General features: G+C 52.8%; 3 protein-coding genes across 3 annotated transcripts; 2 read left to right on the top strand and 1 right to left on the bottom strand.

Annotated features, from left to right (window-relative positions):
* On the top strand, positions 1 to 1,856 carry LOC116657641 (ryanodine receptor 3-like). Its single transcript, XM_032461032.1, has 5 exons — positions 1 to 12; positions 756 to 932; positions 1,022 to 1,128; positions 1,319 to 1,370; positions 1,517 to 1,856. The coding sequence occupies exons 1-5, from the start codon at positions 1 to 3 to the stop codon at positions 1,610 to 1,612; spliced, it is 444 nt and encodes a 147-aa protein (XP_032316923.1). The 3' UTR covers positions 1,613 to 1,856.
* LOC116657640 (mitogen-activated protein kinase kinase kinase kinase 1-like) lies at positions 1,749 to 9,021 on the bottom strand. Its single transcript, XM_032461031.1, has 14 exons — positions 8,923 to 9,021; positions 8,697 to 8,754; positions 8,494 to 8,584; positions 6,206 to 6,261; positions 6,037 to 6,084; positions 5,839 to 5,871; positions 5,663 to 5,735; positions 4,992 to 5,123; positions 4,522 to 4,584; positions 4,204 to 4,285; positions 3,584 to 3,700; positions 2,598 to 2,641; positions 2,476 to 2,520; positions 1,749 to 2,037 (listed from the first exon to the last, which is right to left on the bottom strand). Exons 1-14 carry the CDS (start codon positions 9,019 to 9,021, stop codon positions 1,896 to 1,898), a joined length of 1,083 nt encoding a protein of 360 aa, XP_032316922.1. The 3' UTR covers positions 1,749 to 1,895.
* Positions 9,022 to 9,426: 405 nt separating this feature from the next.
* LOC102514538 (ryanodine receptor 1-like) lies at positions 9,427 to 21,938 on the top strand. Its single transcript, XM_032461030.1, has 13 exons — positions 9,427 to 9,468; positions 10,216 to 10,343; positions 11,218 to 11,316; positions 16,297 to 16,339; positions 16,933 to 16,993; positions 17,889 to 17,932; positions 18,341 to 18,487; positions 18,743 to 18,877; positions 20,501 to 20,657; positions 21,058 to 21,122; positions 21,213 to 21,319; positions 21,509 to 21,560; positions 21,707 to 21,938. Exons 1-13 carry the CDS (start codon positions 9,427 to 9,429, stop codon positions 21,800 to 21,802), a joined length of 1,176 nt encoding a protein of 391 aa, XP_032316921.1. The 3' UTR covers positions 21,803 to 21,938.
* Positions 21,939 to 22,253: the final 315 nt, after the last annotated feature.

The following is a 22,253-nucleotide window of genomic DNA, read 5'->3' as shown; positions in this document are numbered from 1 at the left end:
ATGTGTGCCATTGTAAGGAATTTCAAGGCTTCTTATTTTTCAGATTTTTTTTAAAAGCCAAGATAGATGCATGCTTTCTTAAAATTACAATGCCAACACCTTTTATTACAGAGTTCTCTACTTTGGCCATGGAGACTCTGAGACAGTGGTAACGTAACTGGAGTCACCCAGATTCTGCCGAGAGGGCTGCCTGAATGCTGGTGATGGCTCCACTGTATCAAACTGCCTTTTTAACAGAGCATGGCTGGGGGCTAGCAGGTATGTATCACTGTATTTAAAATAGATAAACAACAAGGACCCACTGCACAGCACAGGGAACTATAGTCAACTTCTTCTAATAACCTATAATGGGAAAGAAAATATCTATGTATGTGTAACTGAATTGCTTTGCTGTACACCTGAAACTAGCATTGTAAATTGAGTAGACTTCAACAACAAATTTAACAACAAAAAAAACTTGTGCTGTTTCACAATCTCCCGCCACCCCCGCACCCCCGTGGTCCTCCTTAATTTACATACACGATTAGCCCTTAAGTATTTTCCTCCCATTTTTCTTTCTGAAGTGAACTTGGAGAGGAAGAGGAGACCTCAGAAGAGGAGAAACCTCAGTTTCTCCATCTGTAAAATGGGGATATTAATTATACTAGTCTTATAGGGCCATTGTGAGAATTAAGTAAATTCATAGGTAGTAAGGGTCTCATGGTAAGTGCTCAATAAATGCTAGGTATTATTTTTAAGCATCAGGGTGAGATTAGGGAGATGAGAGATTAGGGAATGGGAGGCAAGGCTCAGAAGGGGGTAGCCAGAAGAAGGAGCAGTCTGAATTTGGTCAGAGATTAGGCACTGACTTGCACCCTGCCTCCCCAGGTCTGATCATTGACGCTTTTGGTGAGCTCCGAGACCAAAAAGAGCAAGTGAGGGAAGATATGGAGGTAGGTCATATCAGGGGGCGATCCAGAGGGATTACAGGACCCTGGGGGGGTCAAATGGGCCTCGACTCTGATGTTCGTGCCACCCGCAGACCAAGGGCTTCATCTGCGGCATCGGCATCGGCAGCGACTACTTTGATACGACACCGCATGGTTTCGAGACCCACACGCTAGAGGAGCACAACCTGGCCAATTACATGTCAGCGTGGGCCCACTGGCCAATCAGGAGGGTGTGGAAATGGCCGGCAACATCCGGGGAGGGGAAACCGGGCTTTGGTCAGTTAGGAAAAGGGGTGTGGAATCCATGTGGGTGGGTTCTCAGCCAGCCAATCAGGAGAAGGTAAGTAAGGCTGGTTATGACCTGTCTCCCACTGCCCTTCCAACCCCAGGTATTCCCTGATGTGTCTGATAAACAAGGATGAGACAGAACACACGGGTCAGGTAAGGATGTGTTAATGGGAGAAAAATGAGCAAGGACATGGAGAATTTTAATATAAGGTCAATCAGCAGGTGGCAGTAAAAAGGTCAGATCATATAAAGCATTTGAAGATGTGACCAACCAACTCTTCCCAAACCCCAACACCTAGGAGTCTTATGTCTGGAAGATGTACCAAGAGAGATGTTGGGATTTCTTCACTAGTGGTGATTGTTTCCGCAAGCAGTATGAGGACCAGCTTAGCTGAGACACCCACAGCTGGCCCTTCACTCCCACTTCAAATGCCTTATGCTTAGAGCAAGCCCCTTAGTCCCCAAATCCCTCCTCCCAAGGCCGCTGGGGGAGAGGTGACCATGTGCTGTAGAAATAATGTCTGTGCTGCATCCCTGACGTTGTACTGGATCGTTGAATTTGGAGGCGGGGTCAGTAGGCATCCAGGAATTCGGCCCTCCTCCCCTCACCACAGAAAACCAAGATGACAGCAGAGGCTAAAATCACGTTTATTGGGAGACACAGGCATGTCATGACCACTATATTGTGTCCACTGGGGAGGGGAGGGGGTGCAGAGACTGATTCCTGACACCCACTCCGAAACCCAGTGACTCATTCCTGGATATAGAGGTTGCTGGGGGCAGTAGATCATCTGCTGGGCGTGTCTCCACTACCACAGGCCTGGGGAAGGAAGAGAAAAATCTGTTTACTCATTCATTTGTTAATTCATTCATTCCTTCATTCATACATATATTCACAAAGAGTCTACAGAGGGTGTGCCAGCACAATGCTGGGCTTCAGCAGTGCGAGAGCAGGCAGGGCTCCTGCTGTCGAGGAGCTCAGTCTGGAGCAGCAGCCCAACATGAATCAGTGAATGACGTGAGTGCTGGGTACTAGGATGTGGCAGGGGCTCCAGGGTTGAGTTGGGGTGAGGTTAGGGGTGAAGGGTTGGTGGGGAGGAGAGTGGGGGCTGGTGTGGGAGGGTCAGGGTTAGGGTGAAGTTAGGTGTGGGTACTGAGTGTCCAGCCAGGGGTCACGGCTGAGTGGTGGAAGGAAAGCAGGGCCTGAGGTTGGGGTCATGGATGGTGGGGCTTGGTGGGGTCTGAGGCGCTCTCTCACATGTCCACGTTGTCGTAGTCATCTTCGGACTCTGACAGGTTCCTCCTGAGGAGGGACAGGCATGAGCCTCGGGCGGTCCCCACACATATCCCAGCCCCCCTCCCACGCTGAGGGTCCCTGACCTAGGACTGCTGCTCTTGAAGCCTCCAGGGGGTTGTAAGCGAGCCTGTGGGATAGGAAAGAGTCAGCAGTGGCCCAGGGGGAGGGGAGGGCGGCGGGGCAGTGGGGAGGCATCTCACCTTGTCAGCTGTGGGTCTGGACTACATGCCTCTGAGCATCATGAACTCTATGTGCCGCCATGGGGGTTGGGGTGGGGTGGTATGCAGGTGACACACAGTGAGCTGGGGACATGGATTCGGGAATAGAAAGAATAGAACTGGGGTGTGGGTGTGGTCTGCAGCCAGGATCTTAGGACTGGAGCTGTCCCTTCAGGGGAGGGATCTTGGTTTACAGGGGTCTCATTTTGGGGTCAAGATTTGTGATCAGGGCGATGGGGGCTCAACATGGTTATAGAGTGTTTGTTTTTAGATTCCACTTGGGTATCTGGGATCAGAACAAGGTTTCTGAGGTCTCTGGGAGTCCTGGTGGTTATAGGAAATTTTATGGGGTCCGTGTGCAGAGCGGAGAGGTAGGGGTCTCTAGAATCATTTTGTAGATGAGGTTCTCTGGGGCCTCTTGTGGGATCAGATGGTAATGGGGGGCCTCTGAGGGTCTGTTTAGAAGCGAGGAGGGTCTCTGGGGTCTCTGGCAATCTGATGAGGGGATTACAAGGGTCTCCAAAGCTTAAGGATTCTCTACTGACGACAGCAGTCCGCAACTGGGATCCCCACAGAGCTGGATCGATGGGCGGATCAGATCCGCCGAGGGATGGCTGAGGGTAGCTGGGCAGAGCGGCAGCCGCGTCAGGCCCACCGGCCTCCAGCAGCCCAGTCTGGAGCCCTCGGCTCTCCCGTAACCTCTGTGCCCCCAGCTCTGTGCCAAGCCCCCCATGCTCCCTGGCTTTTCTCCTTCTAAGAGAGGCAAAAAAGGGACACCCCAGGCAGGGGAGCAGCCTGAGCAAAGGTGGGGACCGTCCAGTGCTTTTGTCATCCAAGCAAGGCCCACTCACCTCAGGCTCCTCATCTTCAATCTCGCCAACAGCTGCCCCCTTCCCTGGGTTCCTCAGTTTGTCAAGAAGCTCTAGGATCAGGCCTCTGTTTAGCCCGGGCTGGGACACCAGTCGGTGCTGGGGGTGGGAGGAGGAGGCGGTCAGCAGACAGAGGGCTGGGCTGCAGGGAGAGGGCTGGCACAGGGGCTTGAGAACCCATCTAAGGGAATCTGGCGGTGAAGGTGCCAATAGAGGAAGAAGGCGGGGAAGTCTGGGCAGCTGCCACCTGGGGGATTCTGAGGTGTCTGAAGGGATCAGACGAATTTAGAGAAGTTGGAGAATTCCAGAGGTGTCTCGGGTGTCCCCTGGAATTCCAGAGAACCCCCAGGAATGGGTCCTGAAGCCGTTGGCAACTTGTGAGGTTTTAGAACTCAGCATATCTTGGGGGAAAGGTCTGGGGTACAATTTGGAGGGTCTTGGAAGGCGGAGCCCTGGGGATTTCAGAGGGAGCAGGGACTTTGAAAGGGCCATAGGCGTTCTGTGGAATAAAATCATCAGTGTTCTAGGGAGCCGAGGGAGGCCCTGGGGGGGTTCTCACAGGGGGTGAGTTTGGGAAGGCTGCTCAGGGAGGGGAAGTTTACACTGAGCATCTTGGTGGCGCCAGGTCGTTTCTTGGCACTCTTGGTGAGGGTGACTCTGACGAAGATGTGGAAGGCAGCCGACCTTGGGAAGAAAAAGGCAAGTACTGGGGGAGGGTACAGTTCAAGTGTTAGAGCGCATGCTTAGCATGCAGGAAGCCCTAGGTTCAACCCCCTCCTCTAAAAGTAAATAAATAAATAAATAAATAAATAATCCCCCCAAAAGGCAAGATCTGTAATGAGGGGACCAGAGACCCTCCCATCAGACCATCAGCCCTGACTCGGCCCTCTCTCCCCCGCCTTCCCATGACTCTCTCCTACCATTTGCCTTTTTCCTTTAGCCGAGGAGGCTGATAGCCACTCTTGGTCATGAGGAAGAGAATTCTAGAAAGCAAGGACAGAACATGGGATTCAGACTTCTCAGTGGAGGTCAGATCTCACGATGTGAGGGACCCCCGATGGCACTGAGGTCAGCAGAGAGCAGTGAGGGTCAGGAGGAGAATGAGGGGTAGGTTTTACGATGCATAGGACGCCACTTCCAGGGGATGCTGCTCATCAAGTTACAGAGTTGCAGAGGTCTCAGGGGAGCCTCAAGGCAGGACTCCCTGCACTGGGGGCTCCTGGTGTGGCGTGGAGAAATTGCATTCTTCGCTGAGTTTCTCGGGTTGGGCTCGAAGGGAGAGGGATCCCCTGTAGGGGTTCTTGATGTGGGGAAGCAGGCGAGGGGTGGTGTTCAGGGACAGAGTCGCGTGGGATCTCTGGGACCAGGTGGACCTGCCACATCTGCCTACCTGAGAGTTTGAACGTCAAAGAGGGGTGGCTGTAGCTCGGCTAATTCCATGGTTGTGATGTGCAGGGACCAGATGTCACAGGGCTGGTTGTATCCCCCCTTCAGGGCCACGGCTGCCACTTCCGGAGCCATCCTATGGGCAGAGACCCTCAGAAAGCCAGGCGTGACATGATGAAGGGGAGGGGAGACTTCTAGGTAGGGGGTGGGGGGACAGGAGAGAGACAGGGAGCGAGCCGGAGAATGGGACACAGAGAGAGTTGGATGCAGACACATAAAGAGGCAAAGAGACAGAAATAAAGACGGAGAGAGGTAAAGACAGAGAGTCAGAGATAGACTAGAAAACATAGACAGAGAGAGACAAGGAGACAGGGAGAGCCACAGACTGAAACAGACAGAAAAGACAGCCACGGATAGGTATGGAGAGACAGAGATCAGGATCAAAATCAACACAAACACTGAGAAAAACACGTGGAGGGGAGACATGCACAGAAAGACCTAGGGAAATGGAAAACTCAAGGGAGAGCCACAGAGTACACAGAACGCTCAACAGAGAAAGGCAGAGGCAGGGCAAAACGGCAGGATGCAGATTGCCAGAGATCCATGGTGGGGAAAGCCGCTGCCCACCACCACCAACCCCGCACCACCCCTGGCTGCCAGCCAGGCACCCCTCACCAGTAGGGTGTCCCAATGAAAGAGAGGCGTCGAGCCAGTGTGGCCCCGATCTGGGCCGATATACCAAAGTCAGCTGGAGGCAGAGGGAGAGACATACTGACCTAGGGTCCCTGTCCCCTCTGGCTCCCAGCCAGTCCCCCTCCCCACCCCCACCAGCCACACTCACCCAGTCTGACCTCCCCAGGGTCGTTGATGGGGATGTTGGATCCCTGGGGAAGAGAGGGGGGATCAGAGGCTGTCACAGACACCCCTCTCTCTTGCCAGCCCAACTCTGCCTCTGCTCCCTGGTCACACACTGCCTGAGCCCTCCAAATACCACTACCATCTCCCAGAGGCCCCCACCCACCAAGGCTACTTTTCTGCCCCTAGATCACCTTGATGTCCCGGTGTATCTTCTTCTGTGAGTGTATATAGGCCAGTCCCTGGGAAGGAGGATGGAGAGGGGGGCTGTGTGTGTTCTGGGGGTGTGAGCAGAGACCTGCCCCCACCCAAACCCACCAAGCATCGCCTCCCCCCACACAAACCCACCAAGCATCGCCTCACCTGGAGCACTTCCCGGCAGACATAGCTGATCTGGAGCTCTGACAGGGGGCTTGTGACTGCAAAGGTCACCCTGGCATGGTGTCAGATGGGGACCAGGAAACCTGGCCCCAGGAGCCCCTGGCTGCCACCCACACCACGTACCACATGGAGAGGGGGTAACAGGAGGGGACAAGGAATGGTCAGCAAAAGAGAGGCAGCGATGCAGGGAACCAGAGGCCAGAGGGAGATAGATTTATTCAACAGACTACACATTTACTGTGTGCCAGGCGCCGTGGTAGGCAATGCGGACACAGCTGTGGACACAGAGACAGAGATCCCCACCCTCGTGGAGAGAATGTTCCAGTGGGGGAAACGGACAGTAGACAAGAGATCTAGGTGAAAGAAACAGTATGTGAGATGCGAATAAATAGAAAAAAACAAAAGCAAGAAAAGACAACAGGAAATATGTGTGGGAAGGGGTATGACGTTTTATACTGGGTGATCAGCAAAGCAACTCTGAGAAGGTGACGGGGTTGAGGATGGGAGCATTCCCACTCAACGTGAACAAGATGAGCAAGTGTAAAGGCCCGGAGGTAGGAAAGTGTCTGGTTGGCCTGGAAATTGGCAAAGTGGGTGGAGTGGAGAGAAGGTGGGTCAGCCTGGGGTGGTTGTGGGCGTCAGACTCGTGGGCTGTGATGCGAAATTTGGGCTTATTGTTGGAGGGAAATGGAAGGCTTGGGAGGGCTCTGAGCAGGAGGTGATGTGACTTTGTGAAAATGAGGAAAGTCAGAGGGAGACAGAGACAGGGCCAGAAAATCAGAAACAGATCCAAACTGAGGCAGACAAAGAGCGAGCTGGGCAGAGACCAAGAAGTGGGAAAACAGACACATTGAGAAACAGAGATTCAGAGGGGACAATATAGACACAGACAGAGAGGGCACAGAGCAGGTCTGACAGCTGGTGATGTGAGTCAGTTCTTCTCTGTGGGCCACAGATTCCCCGCCTAGGACTTCCTAATGAAGTCCTTCCTTTCCTGAGCTTTGTGGAGACAGGGAGTTGTTCAGAGACAGAGGTGCACATCAGTAATCCAGAAGTGATCAGAGACCTACCCCGCCCCCACCCTCAAATGCTCCAAGAGAGCGAAAAGCAGGCTGAGAGAATCAGAAATGCATTCACTGCTTAAATGAACATGTGGGCATGAAATCACAATTAGCCAGAAATGCAGAAATACTGAAATTTGTGAGTAGACCTTGGCAAGGAAAAGCAGACACAGAGGAAGATGGGGCGGGGGAAGGAGGATGGGTCACTGCCTGCAGAAAGACTAGGGCTGGACTCTCAGGTCCTGGAGGACAGGGCTCAGGGCCTGCTCTGTCACATCCCCAGCATCATCCAGGTCAGGTCAGGCCCAGAGAAGGGGCTCATTGTGTGAAATATGGACCAGAAAGGCAGTCCCAGGAGACACAATGGCAGAGGGACAGAAGGGGTGGATTGGAGGAGCAGGGGCTCCTCTCACCTTGGTAGATACCCTGGAGAGAACCCGCCCCACAGTATTCCATGCAGATCCAGAGCCTCTGCAGCCTACAACAGTTCGAGAGCAATCACAATAGCAGTAATAAATCATTTGTAGGACAGCTCCTAGCCCACTGCCTTGTTCTAGTTCAACAAGATCTTCAGTGTAAGAGCTGCCATCTCTCTCTTGCCCACCAGAGTGAGACAGTCCCATTTCCATTTTTCCGATGGGGAAGTTGAGGCTCAGAGAGGAAATAATATGTTCAAGGTCAACTGGAATCAAACCCAGGTCTTTGGGCTCCTAAGCCAGAGCACCTCTGCTGTTCCACTCTAATCTAGAAGACAGGGTAGAGACTTCACAGGCTGTGAAAGTTCGGAGGCGACAGAGGAGGCCAGGGTGCCAGGTATAGGGAACAGAAGTCATTATTGAGGTATCTGGGATATTAGTTTGAGGGTCAGGGAATTTAGGGGTTCATATTAAAGGAACAGATAGTGAAACCGGGGGACCTGATGAGTAGGAGTATGAAAGATTGGTTTTAGGGGACTTGGTTCAGGTTTGGTTACTACAAGGGATCCATTTTGGGGACCCCTTGTAAGAAATGGGAGTTCTGGATTGGAGATTAGATTTGGGGATCCTTTGGTCAGAGAAGTGGGCCTTTGACTTGGAGATCCAGTTAGGGGTGCCCCAGTTAAAAATGAGGATCCATGATCGAGGTCAGGGTAGGGGGTACCCTCGTCAGGAATGGGAGTTTGGGGGTAGGGGCTGGGCTGGGTCCCAGGGCAGGTCTTAAGCTCATCACCAGAGATAACTCCCATGGTAGGCCACGACGTTGGCATGCCGACAAGTTTTCAAGATGAGGATTTCCTTCTGAAGTGTAGAAACATCATCATCTGCAAGGAGGGGCCGGAGAGAAAAGGCCGCTGCAGGGAAGGGGTCTGGGAGAGATCCCAGTGTCCCAGGAGGTGGGGGTGTGGGGAAGGCACTCCTGGGTTCTCTCCTCACCAGGCTGCATCTTCACCATCTTCAGTGCCACCAGGTCCCCCTTCACCTTGTCTCGAGCCTTATAAAGGGGAAGTTGGCAGTCAGGCAGGCTCCATTCGCCTGAGCTCTCCTCAGCATCCTTGAACCAAAGCCAAGGACTGGGACCCTATTGCATCCCCTTCCCTTCTTGGGCCTCACCCCAAAGATCTCTGGTCTGAGGGTGATGGAGAAGGAGGGGATTCCTCACCTTGAATACTTCCCCATAGGTGCCGCCGCCCAGCCGTTGCAGCAGGTCATAGTGGTCCCGGGGGTCCCTATTAAAGATGTCGGGGTCCTCAAGGTCCATTCCTGGGGGCCGGAGCTGGGCCTGTGCCCAGGGGCCAGCAGGGCCTCAGGGCTCGGAGTGCTGGCACCTCCCTCCCTCCCCACAGGCCCTGCACCCGTCTTGCCTCCACTGGCTGTGGCCTTCCCCCTCCCCACTCTGGCTTCCTGCCCCAGCAGGCTTGTGCGGCCGGCTCCACCCCCTGTCCCCTGGGCCCTGAAAGCCTGTGAGAGGCAGCTTGCCTTGGGACCCAGGGGACCCCCCTCCACCTCCAGGGCCGTGGGCTGAATGTAAACCAGATGCAAACTATCTTAATTATGACCTGGGGTGGGGGGGGTGCCCTAACACTCCCTCCCTCGTTCTGGGTGGCAGCTAAAAACTGTAGCTGAACCTCTGCTGAGTGCTTGAGACTTTGGCCACAACCGGTAGATGGCAGGTCTGCATGGGGATGACCATGCAGTGTCCATTACTGTTCCGGGGTGGTGGGGGGTGGGGCTCATAAGGCACTTAGTGGTAACCCCCTGTGCAGTGTGAAGACCAGTCAACGTGCACGTGTCTGGATACCCGTGTGCGTACATGTGGATGTACCCAGAGCATATACCTCCACATATACGACACATGCATGTGCTTTCATGCCTGCAGTGTGCAGAACCTGTACACACATGCGGTGCTCGCTCTCACCCACAAGACAGGAGCCTATGGGGACTGGGCGTGATCTGGCGGGGTCCAGGAGCCCCTCACCCCTGTCCCTGACAGGCAGAGCACAACAGCTTTGCAGGCCCCTAACCCTGGCGTCAGGGTGCAGCGTGGGACCGGGTTCGGGACTTGAAATTGTGGAGCTCGGATCTTGCTTTAGGGATCATGGCGTGAGGCAAAGGGGACCTCAAAAAGCACCTTCCTCGGGACTTGGCCATGGCCCAAAGGGAGACTAATACGTGCATTCCAGCACAGCTTTTGAGTTCAGGGTCGCGAGCAACGCGACGTGCGTGCACGCCGTCAGGGATCCGTCTCCTTCCCTGGCAGCTCGCGCGCACACTGCAGGCACTAGAACAGGGTACGCGAGGCCGGGGAAAACCTCAGCCCCGCCTCCTCGCCAGCGTGCCACGAGAAGGCGCCTGCGCACTTGGCTAGACCAGGCTTTTTCTCACGCCGTTGATTCTGCTCGGGTGGAGCATACACGCATGCGCTAACTGCGCCGGAGCGAAAACAATGACGTAGTTTCCGTTTCCACCAGTCTTTCCTTTTCCGGTCCTCGAGGAGTCCGCGGCGGCCGGGTCTGCGGCGGCCGGGTCTGCGGCTTCACCCCGGGTGTGGGAGGCGACGGAGTCCTGGCGATGTTTGAGCAGGTGAGAGCAAACGTGGGCAAGACGCTCAAGGGTATCGACAGGTCTGAGTTCGGTGGTAGGGAGCGCTTCTGGCCAAGCGGGGTGGAGGAGAGAATTTTCTGGAGTAAGGCGTGGTCAGTCCTGGGCTTGACCTGGGGTTCTCACCTATCATCCTGGAGATGTTTAAGGAAATAGCACTGGCGAAGACCTAAAGACAGAAGATAGCGTTTCCTACCGCCACTCTCCCCTTTAATTGCCTTAATGTCTCTCTGTGTCTGCTCCTCAGTCTCTTCGTGTCTCTTAGTGCCTCTTTATCTCTCCCTTCCTTCACCTCTCATTATTCATTTAACACATGTTTACTAAAATCTAGTCTGTGAGTGCTGGGCAATGCTGCAGACCAGAGTTGACCAAGACAGCCGCAGGCCATGCTTTCATAGGGTTCCCAGTTCAGAATCCAAACAAACCAAGTAGCTAGTTAGAACCAGTAGTGGTCAGGGTGTGATGAGGGGAGCTAGGCAGGAGAGGACGGGGCTAGACCAGAATGAGATCTGGGGAGGGAAGGTAAGGGTGGGTAGCAAAGATGTCTAGGAGGCTAGGTATACAGTCTGCAATGACTGGCTGTCTGAAAGGTTGAGGAGGCAAGCTAGAAAAGACCCAAGGCTCTGATGCAGTTTAGAGCTTTGGCTTAGGTCTGGGGTGTGGATAAGTTTTATTAGAAATTATAGAGCTGATTCAGTATTTGGGTAGAGCCTAAGTGGCCAGTGACAGAGCTAAAGAAAGGGAAGAAAGGAAGAGAGAGAGGCGCAGGCTACAGTGACCCTCCTCCCTGGCCCCATAGAGTAACTGAGCTCAACTCCTGTCTCCTCTCTGTTCATCCATCTTTATTCTCCTCTAGGTATAATCCTGAGAATCTGGCCACCCTGGAGCGCTATGTGGAGACACAGGCCAAGGAGAATGCCTATGACCTGGAAGCCAACCTGGCTGTCCTAAAGCTGTGAGTTTCTACCTCCATTCCCACCCCCATGCCAGTAGCCAGCATGGTGCCACTCACAACACTGGGTGGGTGGGAGTTGGGGGTAGCCTGCAGGGTGTGGCTATCTTTTTTTTTTTTCTAATTGAAGTATGGTTGATTTACAATATTACATTAGCCTCAGATGTGAAACATAGTGGTTACGTATTTTTATAGACTATATTTTACGTAAAGTTATAAAATATCAGTTATATTCGTGTGCTGTACATTATCCTTGTATCTTGCTAATTTTATGCCTAGTATTTCGTACCTCTTAATCCCCTTCCCCTGTCTTTGCCTCTCCTCAACCCCACTCCCCTCTGGTAACCACTAGTTTGTTCTCTGTATCTGTGAGTCTCTTTCTGTTTTGTTACATTCATTTGTTTTATTTATTATTTTTTAGATTCCACATGTAAGTCAAAACATACAGTATTTGTCTTCTTTTGATTCATTTCACTAAGCACAATAGCCTCGAGGTCCATTCATGTTGTTGCAAATGGCAAAATTTCATTCTTTTATGGCTGAGTGATACTCCATTTTGTGTGTGTTTAGGTGTCACATTTTCTTTATCCATTCATTTATTGATGGACACTTAGGTTGTTTCCATATTTTGGCTGTTGTAAATAGTGCTGCCATGAAAATGTGCATGTATCTTGTGGAATTGGTATTTTTGTTTTCTTTGGATATATAGTCGTGAGTGGAATTGCTGGGTCACTTGGTAGTTCTGTTTTTAATTTTGTGGGGAACTTCCATCCTGTTTTCCAAAGTGGCTGCACCAGTTTTACATTTCCACCAACAAGAGTTCTCTCTTCTCCACACCTTCACCAACATTTTGTTGTTTGTTGCCTTTTGACGATAGCCATTCTGACAGCTGTGAAGTAATATCTTATGGTGGTTTTGATTTGAATTTCCCTGGTGATTAGCAGCGTCGAACATCTTTCTTGTGTCTGTTGGCCATCTGTACATCTTTGGGAAAATGTCTGTTCAGGTCTTCTGCCCTTTTTTTAACAGGGTGGTTTGTTTTTGTTTGTTTGGTTTGGTTTGGTTTATTTTGGTTTTTGACATTGAGTTGTATGAACTCTTGTATATTTTGGATAAGATGTGGCTTCCTTTGATGTGCAGGATTAGGAAGCCAAGGAAGTTGGGGCAGGAGGAGGGATGGCGTTTTCAAAATTGGTTATAAAACATAAAGGCTAGTACATAAATACAGAGTTCAGCAAGTAATTGTAAATGAACACCCGCGTGGTCACCATCCAAATTGCAAAGCTTTGTGTTGCTGGCGCCCCTCGTCCTTTGTCTCATATGCTTTGTGCCAACCGCCCCCACCCTGCTCACCACCTTTATGCTCTCACGGCCCAGCTTTATGTGGGTTTACCGCACATGTGTGCGTCCCAGTTAGCTTAGCTCAGGTTTGCCTGCTCTGAACTGGGAGCTCTCCTGGCATCTTCCACTCAGCCCTGGGTTTGTGAGATCCATCCCCTCTCTGTGTGGATGCGATTTGTTTGTTGTCATGGCTGTATAGTGTTCCACGTGGGACTGTTCTCCTGCTGGCGGACGTTTGATGTCTTCCGCCTCAGTGCTTTGTTGATTTTTACAGGTTGCAAGGGCTCGGTTTTGACCTGTAAAATGGAGATAACGGTGCTTGTGTTTGTGAGGTTGTTACTGGTGATGACACTGCTGAGAGAGTGCTCCCCACATGGTAGCTTCTGTGCTGTAAGCTTTGGTGCATGAACTCTCTTAGGTGCTGTATGGCCCTTGTGAGGTAGGTCTGGTTGTTACTGTCCCATCGTGCAAGAGGGGAAACTGATGCACAGAGTGTTTAAGATAAGTAGTCCAAGGGCACTCAGCAGGCACAGCCGGCTGTACAAGAGATGACCTGCTGAATGTGTCCAGCATGGACGTCTGGATAGCCAATGACGGGTAAGATCCTCAGAAGAGGACAACCTAAGACAGGCACAGGCGGCTGGACCACAGATGGCCTACTCAGTGTGTCCATCATGAACGGCTGACTAGCCAACGATGGGTAAGATCCTCAGAGGAGGACAACCTAAGACAGGCACAGCTGGTTGGACCACAGATGGCCTACTCTTTGTGTCCAGCATGGATGGCTGGATAGCCAACGACGGGTAAGATCCTCAGAGGAGGACAACCTAAGACAGGCACAGCCGGCTGGACAAGAGATGACCTGCTGAATGTGTCCAGCATGGACGTCTGGATAGCCAACGACGGGTAAGATCCTCAGAGGAGGACAACCTAAGACAGGCACAGCCGGCTGGACAAGAGATGACCTGCTGAATGTGTCCAGCATGGACGTCTGGATAGCCAATGACGGGTAAGATCCTCAGAGGAGGACAACCTAAGACAGGCACAGCTGGTTGGACCACAGATGGCCTACTCTTTGTGTCCAGCATGGATGGCTGGATAGCCAACGACGGGTAAGATCCTCAGAGGAGGACAACCTAAGACAGGCACAGCTGGTTGGACCACAGATGGCCTACTCTTTGTGTCCATCATGGACAGCTGACTAGCCAATGACGGGTAAGATCCTCAGAGGAGGACAACCTAAGACAGGCACAGCCGGCTGGACCACAGATGGCCTACTCAGTGTGTCCAGCATGGACGGCTGGATAGCCAATGATGGGTAAGATCCTCAGAGGAGGACAACCTAAGACAGGCACAGCCGGCTGGACAAGAGATGACCTGCTGAATGTGTCCAGCATGGATGGCTGGATAGCCAACGACGGGTAAGATCCTCAGAGGAGGACAACCTAAGACAGGCAGAGCCGGCTGGACAAGAGATGACCTGCTGAATGTGTCCAGCATGGACGTCTGGATAGCCAACGACGGGCAAGATCCTCAGAGGAGGACAACCTAAGACAGGCACAGCCGGCTGGACAAGAGATGACCTGCTGAATGTGTCCAGCATGGACGTCTGGATAGCCAATGACGGGTAAGATCCTCAGAGGAGGACAACCTAAGACAGGCACAGCTGGTTGGACCACAGATGGCCTACTCTTTGTGTCCAGCATGGATGGCTGGATAGCCAACGACGGGTAAGATCCTCAGAGGAGGACAACCTAAGACAGGCACAGCCGGCTGGACCACAGATGGCCTACTCAGTGTGTCCATCATGGACAGCTGACTAGCCAATGACGGGTAAGATCCTCAGAGGAGGACAACCTAAGACAGGCACAGCTGGCTGGACCACAGATGGCCTACTCACTGTGTCCAGCATGGATGGCTGGATAGCCAACGACGGGTAAGATCCTCAGAGGAGGACAACCTAAGACAGGCACAGCTGGCTGGACCACAGATGGCCTACTCACTGTGTCCAGCATGGACGGCTGGATAGCCAACGACGGGTAAGATCCTCAGAGGAGGACAACCTAAGACAGGCACAGCTGGTTGGACCACAGATGGCCTACTCAGTGTGTCCATCATGGACGGCTGGATAGCCAACGACGGGTAAGATCCTCAGAGGAGGACAACCTAAGACAGGCACAGCTGGTTGGACCACAGATGGCCTACTCTTTGTGTCCAGCATGGACGGCTGGATAGCCAACGACGGGTAAGATCCTCAGAGGAGGACAACGTAAGACAGGCACAGCTGGTTGGACCACAGATGGCCTACTCAGTGTGTCCAGCATGGACGGCTGGATAGCCAACGACGGGTAAGATCCTCAGAGGAGGACAACCTAAGACAGGCACAGCTGGCTGGACCACAGATGGCCTACTCTTTGTGTCCAGCATGGACGGCTGGATAGCCAACGACGGGTAAGATCCTCAGAGGAGGACAACCTAAGACAGGCACAGCCGGCTGGACAAGTCGTGGCCTACTCAGTGTGTCCAGTATGGACTTGGATTTGGAGAGAGAAAGCATCACTCGGTCCTTGAGGCCGTATGAAGTGGCCTTATAAGCTAAGTGAATGAATGACAAAGGAGAGAGGAGGGAGAGAGAAAGAAGGAAGGAGGGATGGGAGGAGGGGAAGGAGGAAGATGTGCTTAATTAACTCTTATGAGTCTGAATTCTGAGGTGGCTTGAGTGTTCAAAGGGGGCGACATTAACTTGGGCATTTAGGACAACAAGACAGGGGGGGTATTAGGTTATTTATTTATCTTTTTTTTTTAATGGAGGTACTGGGGATTGAACCCAGGACCTCGTGCATGCTAAGCATGTGCTCTACCACTAATCTATACCTACCCACCTAAGACCTTGACTTCTAAATACCATTTTCCTCAACGAGGAACCAAGCAGCTTGGAGAAGTGGCAGATTTCAGGGCTGGGGCAGGGAAATGCAAGATGAGAGTGGATTACCTTATCAGAAAGCAAGGATGTGCTCAATGAAAAATGGGTGACAGGCTGAAAGGACCCAGCCACCAGCTAGAAGGGGCCCCCACTGGGCAAATCAGGGACACCCTGAGCATCAGGAAGGGCTATGAATTGAAACAGCAAATAGATCTAAATCCATGGATTCATAGTAAATCTCTGTTCCACTCCCCATCCCACCCCCTGCAAACAAAACCCATTGGCCACCTTGGCAGGATGTTAGAGCATCGACTCGTCATTATAAAACTGGTAACGAAAGAGCCTGATTCATCAGACAAAATTAAATGAAACAGTGAGAAGCACACCGTTCCCCAGAGCCAGAGCAAGGCCAGACCGCTGGCCCTGGCTCCCCACCTGAATTCAGGTCTATGTTGTTTGTCTTTTGTTTTTTGTTTTTGCACATCCCGGCTCCAAATGCAAGCCACCTACCTCCCCTAAGCTCCCCAAAAGATGGCAGTAGGGGGGAAGGACAAACTTCACCTGGCACGGGGTCTTTAGAGCCTGACCCCGAGTGAGATGCGACCCCACTGTGTCGAGTCCCCTGTGAGAGAAGGACTGGAATTCCAAAGCCCCCTGGCCTGGCTGGTGGCTCCTCTTCCCTCCTGCCCTGACATCTTGTGGCCTCTTTCTCTCGGCAGGTCTTTCCCCAGCAACTACTGGGACAAGTTCGTCAAGCGGAAGGTGAGAGAATGTGAATGGGGCAGATAGATGGGCCTCCTGGGCTGGGTCCCTCCCTGCCACCCTGGCCACCTAAGCCCCATCAGGCACTCGCTGTGTGTGTGACCTTGGGCGAGGGGGATTTGCTGAGGGAGCACCTCAGTTTGCCCATCTGGAAATAGGCATGACAACCACACACCCCTCTCTGGAAAGCGACGATGTGCATAACAAGTATGACGCAGTGCCTGGCACAGAGGTAAGTACTCAATAAATACTAATTTTAGGGGAGGAAGTAAAGCATTCTGTTTTTAAGCACATTGACTCGGGGAGCTGGACTGTCTTGTTTTTCTCCTCCTAGCTGTGTGAGCCTTTCGGTGTCTCAGTTTCCCTCACGTTCAAACTAAGGTAATAAGAGGGCCGCCCCCACAGGGTTGTTGTAAAGTTTATATGAACCTACTAGGTGCACAGTATCTGGCCCATAGGAAAACATCCGGGCTGCGGTATGCTCAGTGGCAGAGCACATGCCCACCATGCATGAGGTCCTGGGTCCAATCCCCAGTACTCTGCACCTAAAAAAAAAAGATACATGTTGGCTGATACGTTCATTCACTCAGCAGATGTTTACTGAGCACCTACTACGTGCCAAGAAACAATTTTGGAGGGCGTGGAGTCCAAGCAGTAGGTACGCTTCAAGCAGTAAACACATTTTGATGCTCGAGTTGGACAGACAGATGAGGAACACGTTTATGGTGTTTCAGGCGGTGATAAGTACTGCAGAAGGAAAAAATAATCCAGTAAGAGGGTTGGGGAGTGTGTGGGTGCTGGCCCAGAGAGGTTTGCCTCTTTCTTGTGCAGGGTGGTAAGGGAGTGAGCCAGGTGGAAATCTGGGGGAAGACTGCCCTGGGCAGGGGGAACAGCCAGTGGAAAGGTCCTGGGGGAGGAACGTGCCTGGCGTATTTGAGGAGCCGTGAGGGGGGCCAGTGTGGCTGGAGCAGAGTGATTAAGGGGGGTGAGGGGGAGGAGATAAGTCCACTTAGATGACAGGCGGCCCAGTTGTATAGGATTCTTTGCCCACCTGCCTAATAATAATAAGTTTATCCCAAATAATTTGGCCAATGAATTAACTGGACCTTCTCACGTTTGGACCCTCCCCCTGAGGATCTGAAAAAAGCTCTGGCCCTTCTTCCCAGAAAAATGCATTCCCCAATTTTTCACACGAAAATTCAGAGGTGTTCCCAGATGCCTCTCCAACCCAGGCCATGACTCGCCCCACTCCAGTGGGGTGGTCTGCTTTGCCCTCGTGCTCTCCTGCGCAGGTCTGGACAAGCACAGGGGACATCTGTGGGCGGGAGCAGATCGCCGAGCTGCTGGGCATGGATTCTGTCCATGCTGGAGATCACAGCACACGTTGAACGCAAGCCTGAGCCACACGCCGGTGGCTGCTTACCTGGTGAGCCAGGGGTGATCCTGCCCAGGCCAGGGGCAGGCAGGGGAGGTGGCCCAGGTGTCTGACCCTCCGGCATCTGGCCATCCCTCTTCCCTCCACCTGACGGCTCATGTCCATCGGCGTAAGTCAAGTACCAGATCTGGAAGTTCGGGGTCATCTTCACCGACAATGTGAGGAGGGACTTGTAGGTGGGGGAGGACCTGCAGGAGAAGGGCCTGGGAGGGTTGGGGGCTCCAGCACCAGGGAGCCCTGACCAGGGACTGACGTCCTGAGCCTCTGTGCACCTCTGTTCCTCGGGCCACCCTCTGAACACCCGCCCCAAGGCTCCTTGTCCCCTAGAATGCTCTTGGATTTCCAGACTACGTCCTGCAGAGGGCTCCTCAACCCCACCCAGGATGGCTTCTCACCCAGAGTGCTCCATTGTTCTAGAGTGTTCCTGATCCCTCAAGTAATCCCAAGCCAGCGATGGCACCCTGACCCCCCAGAGCGCACCTGACCCTCTTGAATGTTCCGGGGGCTCCCCGAGCTCTCCTTGACCCTCAGGAATGCTCTCTGACCCTGACTCTGTGTGCCCACAGTCTTTCCTGAACCTGGGCTGGTACATGGTGATGTCCCTCCTGGGGCACTACAACAACTTCTTTTTCGCTGCTCACCTCCTGGACATTGCCATGGGGGTCAAGACACTGCGCACCATCCTCTCCTCCGTCACCCACGATGGGAAACAGGTGTGGAGAGGAACTGCCTGAGGGATGTGAGCCGGGCAGGGCCAAGCATGGCAGTCTGAGCAAGGGTGGAGGGGTGAGGGCTGGGCGGCCAGGGTGAGGAGGGGCCAGGAGGGCAGGCCGAGCCAGGGTGGGTGTGGGTCGTGAGGCCCAGCAGGGAGAGCCACCTGGGTAGCAGCAGGGTCAGGAGCCCGAAGGCTGGGCAAGGTGGAGGGGCCGGCTGAGCATGGCGCTGACCCGCCCCCTGCCTGCCCCCAGCTGGTGATGACCGTGGGCCTCCTGGCGGTGGTGCTCTACCTGTACACCGTGGTGGCCTTCGACTTCTTCCGCAAGCTCTACAACAAGAGCGAGGACGAGGACGAGCCTGACATGAAGTGTGACGACATGATGACGGTGAGCCCTTCCCCCCAACGCTCTTGGGCAACTTCCGACCACCCCTGACCCTCAGGTTTCCCATCTGCCAAGGGGCTTAGGAACAGTGCCTACCTTGTAGGCTTATCGTGAGGGTTCAGTGAGCTGATACTTGTGAGGTACTACGAACAGTGCTCAATAAACGTTAGCCACTGTTGTCGTATTATTTGAGCTTTTAAAGCTGTTATTATTGGAAAGGTGCTCAGGCACAGTGCCTGACTTACAAGCTACATGTTTTGGGGTTTAGCTACTCAGCTTCCCTATGCTCTGGTGTCCTCACCTGTGAAATGAGTGTATAATAACAGTGCCTACATCCTAGGGTGGCTTTTAGGACGTAGTGATGCTCCCTGATCATCTAAGAATAAATAGTTGTAGAACACTGCCTGGTAGGGATCAAGGATTCCATAGAGGTGAGCTATTGTCATCATTATCTGTAATTAAAAGTTTCACCCAAAGAATGCCATGCAGGTTTCATTTTTTTCTCTTCTAGTCTACTAGAGATGATCATAACCAAATTGAGTTTCTCCTACTAGAGGCATGGGCCACATTTAAATGAATTGTCCCAGGGCTTTATCTCAGAAGATGGCCTGTAATCAGGCACCGTGCTCCTGGGACCTATCCAGCTCCTCAGCCTGACGTTTGAGCCCCACCACCCAGACCTGGCCTTGCCACTCAGCCTTGTTCCCTCCAGTCACTGGTCTTAGCCCTTACCTAAGACAACTAGGTTCTCCCACTTCCCAGGGACACAAAAAGGATAGTGTAAAATCTTTCCCACATGCCAGGCAGACCATGTTCCTCTCTCTTCTCAGAACTTCCTCTTGGTTCCCCAGTGCCTTCAGCATGGCTTATGAATAGCCAGGGAATAGCTAGCCTGGCCTGAGTCTAACCACAGTCCTTCTTGCCTTTTGCTCTCTGGCTGCCTGGTGCCCCTCAGTTCCCCTAAGATCATGTATTTCCTCCCAACCCAAGCCCTTTGCATCTGACGGTCTCTCTGCCCCACCCACCTCAGACCCTGAGTACAAATACCCCTTCCCTTGATGCCTCACCTTTCAACTTAAGTGCTGCCTCCTACAGGAAGCCCTCCTTGACCATCGGCTGGACCTCATTCCTCTTGCTGTTCTTGCTCACGGGAGCTCTACTTTCCAGCTTCACTGACCCTCTTTCACTTCCTCACAGGAACAGATGTCTTCTTTCCTCCCCAGTGGTGACGTTGCATGTGTGGTTTTCCCTGCCTGGAACACTCTCTTCCACCTAACATTTCCTTCAAGTTCCAGTTCACACATGTCCCTGCTTCTAGGAAGCCTTGCCTGATCACCCAGGCTTTGTGAGGCTTTCAGAGCTTCAGCGCTTCCTATACTCCCCCCATCTCGCCCCCATTACACTGTGCTTTCCCCGTCCCAGCCCTCAGCCCTCTGCCTGAGCTGTCCCTGTCACAACCCTGATCATTTCTGGGCTGTCACTGTCTGATGCCATGTAGGGCGAGCCCAGGGCTGTCTCAGCCATTACTGTGAGTCTCCTGCCCACTAGCCCAGGGTCCTGTAGGTACTTTGTGAATACCGAATGATTGAATGCATGACTAATATGCTTCTCACCTTGCCCCCACAGTGTTACCTGTTTCACATGTACGTGGGTGTCCGAGCAGGTGGGGGCATTGGGGACGAGATTGAGGACCCAGCAGGTGATGAATATGAGCTGTACCGGGTGGTCTTCGAAATCACCTTCTTCTTCTTTGTCATCGTCATCCTGCTGGCCATCATCCAGGGTCAGTGCTGGTCGGGGTTGTGGGAGTGGAGATGCCCAGAGGCAGACTAGCTCCTCTGAGAGTGCAGGCCCGGGATCTGGTTGACCTGGCTCTGTTTCTCCCTACTGTGAGACTTTGGGCAAGTTACCTCTCTGAACCTCAGTTTCTCCATCTGTAAAATGGGGATATTAATTATACTAGTCTTATAGGGTCGTGGTGAGAAATAAGTCAATTCATAGGTAGTAAGGGTCTCATGCTAAGTGCTCAATAAATGCTAGGTATTATTTTCAAGCAGCAGGGTGAGATTAGGGAGATGAGAGATTAGGGAATGGGAGGCAAGGCTCAGAAGGGGGTAGCCAGAAGAAGGAGCAGTCTGAATTTGGTCAGAGATTAGGCACTGACTTGCACCCTGCCTCCCCAGGTCTGATCACTGACGCTCTTGGTGAGCTCCGAGACCAACAACAGCAAGTGAGGGACGATATGGAGGTAGGCCATATCAGGGGGCGATCCAGAGGGATTACAGGACCCTGGGGGTGTCAAGTGGGCCTCGACTCTGATGCTTCCTGCCACCCACAGACCAAGTGCTTCATCTGCGGCATCAGCATCGGCAGCGATGACTTTGATACGACACTGCATGGTTTCGAGACCCACACGCTAGAGGAGCACAACCTGGCCAATTACATGTGAGCGTGGGCCCGCTGGCTAATCAGGAGGGTGGGCCCGTGGCCGGCAACATCCGGGGAGGGGATACCGGGCTTTGGTCAGTTAGGAAAGGGCTGTGGCTTCCATGTGGGTGGGTTCTCAGCCAGCCAATCAGGAGAAGGTAAGTAAGGCTGGTTCTGACTTATCTCCCACAGCCCTTCCAACCCCAGGTTTTTCCTGAAGTGTCTGATAAACAAGGATGAGACAGAACACACGGGTCAGGTAAGGGGGTGTTAATGGGAGAAAAATGGGCAAGGACATGGAGAATTTTAATAAAAGTTCAATCAGCAGGTGGCAGTAAAAAGCTCAGATCTTATCAAGCATTTGAAGATGTGACCAACCAACTCTTCCCCAACCCCAACCCCTAGGAGTCTTATGTCTGGAAGATGTACCAAGAGAGATGTTGGGATGTCTCCCCTGCTGGTGATTGTTCCTGCAAGCAGTATGAGGACCAGCTTAGCTGAGACACCAACAGCTGGCCCTTCACTCACACTTCAAGTGCCCTATTCTTACAGCAAGCCCCTTAGTCCCCAAATCCCTCCTCCCAAGGCTGCTGGGGGAGAGGTGACCATGTGCTGTAGAAATAAAGTCTGTGCTATATCCCTGATGTACTGGATTGTTGAATTTGGGGGGGGGTCAGTAGGCATCCAGGAATTCGGCCCTCCTCCCCTCACCACAGAAAACCAAGATGACAGCAGAGGTTAAAATCACATTTATTGGGAGACACAGGCATGTCATGTCCACTATATTGTGTCCACTGGGGAGGGGAGGGGGTGCAGAGACTGATTCCAAACACCCACCCCCAACCCCAGGGACTCATTCCTGGATATAGAGGTTGCTGGGGGCAGTAGGATCATCTGCTGGGCGTGTCTCCACTACCACAGGCCTGGGGAAGGAAGAGAAAAATCTGTTTAC

Source organism: Camelus ferus, chromosome 18 (genome assembly GCF_009834535.1).
Source record: "Camelus ferus isolate YT-003-E chromosome 18, BCGSAC_Cfer_1.0, whole genome shotgun sequence".
Lineage (NCBI taxonomy): Eukaryota > Metazoa > Chordata > Mammalia > Artiodactyla > Camelidae > Camelus > Camelus ferus.
The sequence above is the reverse complement of the archived record's forward strand: the minus strand, read 5'-3'. Positions and strand labels throughout refer to the sequence as shown.

What these genes read in the sequence shown, in the direction of transcription:
- LOC116657641 (XM_032461032.1), top strand. An exon ending in AAGTGAGGGAAGATATGGAG is followed by an intron (nt 933 to 1,021) that starts GTAGGTCATATC and finishes TGCCACCCGCAG; the next exon opens with ACCAAGGGCTTCATCTGCGG. An exon ending in CACAACCTGGCCAATTACAT is followed by an intron (nt 1,129 to 1,318) that starts GTCAGCGTGGGC and finishes TTCCAACCCCAG; the next exon opens with GTATTCCCTGATGTGTCTGA.
- LOC116657640 (XM_032461031.1), bottom strand. Translation starts at nt 9,021, where the DNA reads ATGGACCTTGAGGACCCCGACATCTTTAATAGGGACCCCCGGGACCAC. An exon ending in CCTATGGGGAAGTATTCAAG is followed by an intron (nt 8,755 to 8,922) that starts GTGAGGAATCCC and finishes CCCCTTTATAAG; the next exon opens with GCTCGAGACAAGGTGAAGGG. An exon ending in TACCATGGGAGTTATCTCTG is followed by an intron (nt 6,262 to 8,493) that starts GTGATGAGCTTA and finishes TGACCTTTGCAG; the next exon opens with TCACAAGCCCCCTGTCAGAG.
- LOC102514538 (XM_032461030.1), top strand. Translation starts at nt 9,427, where the DNA reads ATGGCAGGTCTGCATGGGGATGACCATGCAGTGTCCATTACT. An exon ending in TCACCCACGATGGGAAACAG is followed by an intron (nt 18,488 to 18,742) that starts GTGTGGAGAGGA and finishes GCCTGCCCCCAG; the next exon opens with CTGGTGATGACCGTGGGCCT. An exon ending in CACAACCTGGCCAATTACAT is followed by an intron (nt 21,320 to 21,508) that starts GTGAGCGTGGGC and finishes TTCCAACCCCAG; the next exon opens with GTTTTTCCTGAAGTGTCTGA.